Here is a 6,453-nt window from a genome sequence, read left to right on the forward strand (position 1 = left end):
AAAAAGGAGCTTTATCGTGATGAATTGGATTCTCTAGGGTTCTATAATTTCAAATCCCATTCTCAGAATGGGAGAAGTCTTACATTTTCCTATATTCTGATCATAATCAAGTGAGGAAGCACTTAGGACCTAAACAATCACAAACTTGGCTTCTCTTTAGACGTGCCGTTGTTTTATCAGATGAACAGGTCTTGTTGCTGAATTGGTCGTTGACGACATGAACAACCGTCTTATAAAAGGTTAACATGGCTTTCAATTAACATGCTGGCGAAACAAGTCGTCACAGCCTTTCAATTAACAGTTTTTGGATGTTTAACGGTGAAATTAATGTCGTTTCATCAAGCACAGTAGGGTTGTACCCAAATAGAAAGCCCGCGCCGAAAGCACAGGAATTGGTGGATTTCATATGCAAGAAAAACGCTTCGGCCCCCGTCTTGTCAGCTTGAAACCTTTAACCCCAAAGCTAAAAGGATGGCAATGCCCCTTCCCATTCCGACCTCGATCTGAAGCAGTACACAAAATAAAAAAAAAACAGAACAACCCACGCTCGCCTTTTCTTATACAGAACTAGGGATGGTAAACGGGTACAGTTTCGTGGATTCCTCACCGCATCCGCTCCAATTGGAGCGGGGATGGGTATAATTTTAGCGGGTAGTGGGCGGGTGTGGATTTATAAAGTGGTACCCGTCGTGGGTGGTGGGCGGGTAATGGGTTTGAGACATTACCCGCCCCGCATCCGCCCGTCCCATATTCGCCCGCCCGCCCCATATCCGCCCGCCCAGCTAAATATCTATTAAATTTTGGACCATTATGAATTTAGGTGTAATTTTAGAGACTAATTTATAAATTTTAATATTATATAATATATAACATAATTTAACTAAATATTAAGGATATTTAGTCTTTAATCTGGTATTTAATTAGGGAAATATTCGGCTCTTTGATTAAACCCATAATCCCACTAACCACGTCACTTTCCATGTTATTTAGCCCATGCTGCCCATCCAAACACAAATTAGCCGTACTATAAGCATTAACATCAAAAGCAGCAGTTTCCATGTTCTTTAGCCACTCAAAACCCATATTAGGCGCACTATGAGTATTAACATCGAAAGCAACACAACAATCCAGCTCTGCGACTACATGCTCCCTACAATCTGTCTCCATAACATTCGTAGAGCCCCTCCTCTGACAAATTGAAGCATGCGCTGCTACCCCATCACGAACTGTCTGCGAACCAACTCCAACATCTCATTAGTTTGTTGTCAGGCGGGTCTAGATGGGTATGTCGCTAGTGGGTAGTGGGTGTGGGGATGGATTTGAAAATGTACCCGCGTGGGCGGGTGTGGATTTGAAAATTTGTACCCATCATGGGTGGTGGGTGGGTGGTGGATTGAAAAATAGTAGGTGGGTATGGGGATGGGGGAAGGGGTATCCGCACCCGATCCGCCCGTTTGCCATCCCTATACAGAACCCTCCCCCTGCTCGAAGCTCAAAAAACAACTTTATTTCTAACATTTCCTTGCAAAACTTACAATGCACCTTCTCTAGACAATTACTCAAATTCTTTGAGAAAATAATATTTTCTTTTACTATCGAAGCTACCTAGTAAGCTCTAGATGTTATTTTTAAACTATGTAAGTAGATAAACGGACAATGTCAATATTTCCCTTTGCTCTTTATTCTTAATTTGTGACATTAAGTAAATCAGTGATTAACCCATGTTTAATATATATATAATTGTAATTATGAAGCAAGATTAACCTCCATAAGTTATGATGCTTTGGAGGGCCAACTTCTGCTGTCATCGGCATATACTGTTCTTTTTTCATGCACGTGGTTCAGAATTCTAACCCTAAAAAGCTCTCATCTGTGTATCAGTTTTGTGTGTGTAGATATGTAAACATTCACACACAAGCATTACCGTTATGAAATGGAAGATGCTGTCAAAGCAGCTGTTCAATGCCAAACCCACCTTGAAGATAAAAAGATATACTTGTAGATTTTTTTGTTTAATTATCAATATTTGGTCTATTAATCGTCTAACTCATATCAGATGTTGTAGAATTCCATTTATAAGGAAGATCATCTCAATCCAATTGTTTCATTTGCAATGTCATGATTCGAACTCCTAATACATTTAATTCCTTATCTCTTATTTTTATTTTTACTTGTTCATATGAACATGAGATAATGCATGTACGAGGGTCTTAACAATATTGTTTTGATTTTGTTCGTTTTATACGCCCTTAAAAATAATAAAATGATATGTTATAATAATTAATTAAATAATTTACTTTGCTATATATTTAGTGAACTCAAAAAGATTTCCCTTTTATTCTTGTTCCATTTATGAAATTCTAGCGTGTATACATAGAGACTTTCAATGACAAGAATATATGCATAAGCCGATCTATACATCATTAGAAATATTCCTTTTTAGGGAGATAAAATACAAATACGGTTACAAAAACAAGTATAAATAATACATCCGAAAACTATTATTAGATGTACACAGCAAGATATAATTAGATGAAAAATCAGAATTTATACATAATCATGAGTAAACATTATAGTATAAGTTGACTAAAAATTGTACTGATGTATACCCTTATCTAAACCACGCTCTGATTTAAACTAGAAACACCTAGAAAGGAATTTACACAAGGCCAAACGAAAACTCACATCAAGTGACGAATTTAGAAATTCAATAATATCGAGGGTTCAATTTTTTTTAATATAAAAATATAAATTTCTTTTTTCTCCCCTTAATACACGGAGTTAAATTTAACAATTTATAACAAATACTATTTTAAAATCACCTAAACTGCAAAAAAAAAATAAACAGCTTTCTCAAAATAATATGTATGCAGTGACTCCACTCTAAGATTGCATACATCTGCCCCTACTCAGATGTATATGAATCTACATATAGTAAATTTCGAATATGGAAAATCAATGACCCCATGACTGCCTGTCAACCAAGGCCTCATTGCCAATATCAAATATTCTTTTGACGTGATTGCCAATGGATGGTATATCTACTACTATGATCCATTGCTATTTCTCCTTAATCTTCTGCATTAATTATATCTTGAATGCCAAGTAATTGAGCATGTTTAGTTTATAATATCGAGAAGATTCATAGAAACAGATCAATCGATCAAATTATTTTCCAAATATCCAACACAAATACGAACCTCATTTAAACGAGAGCATGTTGGTTTTTTATATTATTTACCGTCTTACCGATACTATCAATTACAACCGAATAATTTTGTTTATATATCAATGATCCATCTCCAATCTCCATAACTTAAATAGGAAGGAAAAGGCTAATGGGAACATGTTTAGAAGTTAATGTTCTTTTTCTTAGCACCTTCCATCAATGTACTTCAAGATATCGCATTCAAACAATAAATTTAGCCTTTAGCACATTGTTTTCACTGCCCTACCCTCTTGCTCTCTCTTTACCTTTGTAGGTTACACTTTTTAGAGGTTAAAGTGTTTTGACCCTTACAAAAGCCACAATAATAAATAGTCTTCATGCGACTTTTCGTCGTGAAGAAAACCCTAACCCTAAACTCTACTTCCCTGCTACGTTATCTCCCTTGAAAATTATGCACACGAATGAAAAGGAAAGAAAGGAGGAAGATGACTGTTATGCATTGTAAAATGGAAGAATTAGCAAAAAATAAATAAAACCCAATATTTCCATCACTAAATTCTCTTTAAATACAAAGAATAAACCACAAAAAACAACCTGCAAAAGACTAGTGATTTTACACATATATATGGTGAAATGGGTTCTTCATGTAAAGATAAAATCCCACATGGATCAGTTAGTGAAGGATTAGGAAACTGCATACCATTAAAATTATAATTAAAAAATATATCTTACTGTTCTTCCTTTGCCTCTTTCATCATCTGTGTTGGAACAATATCTTGAAGAAGTCCATGATCTCTGATCAAGGAAGCTGAAGAACTAGGAGTATTAAAACGTCTCTCTTGAAGGAAATTAGGGAACGAGGCATTGAAGCTAGTAGTAGTAGCAGTAGTAGTACAAATGTTCAATAAAGGCGAGTGTACTTGTTGCTGCTGCTGCTGCTGATGTAAATACTGAGGTTGAGGCACACTGAAACCGGAGGGATCCAGGCCGATCCCGATCGTTCCTCGGGGCGTTGCCGGGTACATATGCGTATGTTTCCCTTCGTACGTCGTGACGACGATAGTCGGATCTTCGTATGTTCTCTCGACTCTCTTCTTCACCCCACATCCTGCACTGGTGCAACGATAATAGCTCCTGTTTTGGAAAACGCAGATTGAAAGAAAGTTACAAAGAGAATGCCCTTCCTACTAGTATGAAAATGAAAGTTCAATTCTCGGGAAGCAAGGAAACATTAGTGGACCATATCAAAAAAGGGGAATTTAGATTAGATTTAAATATATACGAATGTGAATGTATATGTATAAATACCTGGGAAAAGGGCTATTTTTCACAGCCTTTTGTCCATACTTCCTCCAACGGTAGCCATCATCTAAGTGATCAACTTCACTCTTTGTCATGAAAGCAAATCTCGGCTCCCTTGGCCTTTTTTGGTTCTTCTTTTTGGGTTTCAACCTAAAACCCCATAAAAGTAAAACTCAAAAGCTTTTTACTTAAAGAATCAGCAAACACAAGCAAAATAGTTTACACATACATACGTACATACACATGGCCTTGAAAACATAAATGAGAATCGAAGAAAGATTACCGTTTCTTGGTCTTGTCTTGATCCTCCTCTTCTTCTTCTTCGTTATCTTCAACTTTGGTTGGCTCATGAATATCATTTGCAGCTTCATTAGATGAAGAAGAGAAGGAAGAAGAGTTCGGTGTTGTCGGGTTGGTTAAAATCTCTGAATATTCGGGCACGGTGGAAGCCGGCGATGGAAGGCCTTGTAGTTGTTGTCGGTGAAGTTCAGACGACGTTGACGGCGGCGGTGGTGGAGGCTGAAAGGAATCGAATAAAGACGGAGCAATGAATTCTTGACTGATGCCGAGCAAGTCCATGAAACCTAAAGACGCCCACTTGTTATCGCCGCCACTAATACCTTCATATGCCGCCATGTCAAAGATGCCTCCACCGAAACTAGTAGCTGTCACCGCCGGATGCTCATCGGAAAAGCTCAAATTCGCCATGGGATTCGCTCTCTTCTTCTCCATATACTTCACATATTCTCCATTTTCTTAAAAAAAACACAAAAGAAACCCGAAGTTTTTATCTTTGCGTTACCCCGAAAAAGAACCTTTTTTATCCTTAAAAAAGGAAGAAAATTATAGGAAAAAAAGAGAAAAGAGTAAGAAAATGGTGTGAAAAGAAAAGGGGTTGGGAATTTGGAGAACAGCTGAGCTCGGATTTTAGAGGTGAGGTGACCGGCTATTGCCTGTTAATTGGGAGTACAGTACGTGGCGATTAAGGGGAAGGACGGTGATGGACGCATTTAGTGCTTATGGACCGCCCCCTTTCGAAATGACTTTTATGCACTTTGAATTGAATTATTTGGGGGGAAAATAATTATACATATTTCGTGTTCATGATATTCTATTTAAATAAATATATAGTTTGAGTAATAACTAAGGATTTGTATATGAATTTTGGGCCACAAAAATTCTTAAATAATGTGAGATTTTTTTAAAAAAAAATTATTTAGAAAGCTGAGAAAAATATTTGTTGAGATATGATGATTGTTATAATATCGGTAGAATTATTTTACTAATATTGGTATTTCAATTACATAGAGTAGTGAAGACATCGTGTTTATTAGGAGTCTCTCAACAAATATTTTTCTAATAATTTAAATAATTCAATCTTTTTTCATATCTCTTTCAGATTAAATAAAGACATCGAATGATTCATATCTCTTTCTATCGACACTGCAAACACATAATCTTAAAGATGGATATTCTATTTGTTTTAAATAATACTAATTTTTAATTTAATTTATTTAAATATTATATAAAAGTAAAAAAGTACTTTTATTATGTTATTAATTAACATTAAAAATTACTTCAATCATTTTTAATTAATAATATATATTATTTTAACTTTTTTATTTTAATAGTCAATATTTAATTTATTGATTTATATTAAATATAATAAAACTTAATTTATAGGTGTGAACCTTCAATTTACTCTATTCTATTGCAAATATGTATTATTTTTATTTTAATTAACATAAGATTAGACAATTATTCCTTTTTCCCCCTGTAAAATTTATATAATTAATGATAGTAAGAATATAATGAAAAAGATTGCAAAGGAAATGCAGCCACGTCAACGTATTCGAACTTTTATCGTACGAGACAAGCTGGAAAAGGAAAGAACCGCGTTACGAAATGATGACATAAGCTATGCGTCAGCAGAGTCCTCTTCATCTTCCCCGTCAAGCCAGCATCGTCGTCGCCGCCACTTT

General features: G+C 35.5%; 1 protein-coding gene across 1 annotated transcript; it reads right to left on the reverse strand.

Moving 5' to 3' along the window:
- Nucleotides 1-3,882: 3,882 nt before the first annotated feature.
- Nucleotides 3,883-5,305, reverse strand: LOC120203592 (probable WRKY transcription factor 48). Its single transcript, XM_039203841.1, has 3 exons — nucleotides 4,755-5,305; nucleotides 4,478-4,621; nucleotides 3,883-4,303 (listed from the first exon to the last, which is right to left on the reverse strand). The coding sequence occupies exons 1-3, from the start codon at nucleotides 5,201-5,203 to the stop codon at nucleotides 3,898-3,900; spliced, it is 999 nt and encodes a 332-aa protein (XP_039059772.1). The 5' UTR covers nucleotides 5,204-5,305; the 3' UTR covers nucleotides 3,883-3,897.
- Between the last annotated feature and the right edge of the window lie 1,148 nt (nucleotides 5,306-6,453).

The sequence above is a fragment of the Hibiscus syriacus genome, unplaced genomic scaffold (assembly GCF_006381635.1).
Source record: "Hibiscus syriacus cultivar Baekdansim isolate YM2019G1 unplaced genomic scaffold, ASM638163v2 tig00010050_pilon, whole genome shotgun sequence".
NCBI classification, from domain to species: Eukaryota; Viridiplantae; Streptophyta; class Magnoliopsida; order Malvales; family Malvaceae; genus Hibiscus; species Hibiscus syriacus.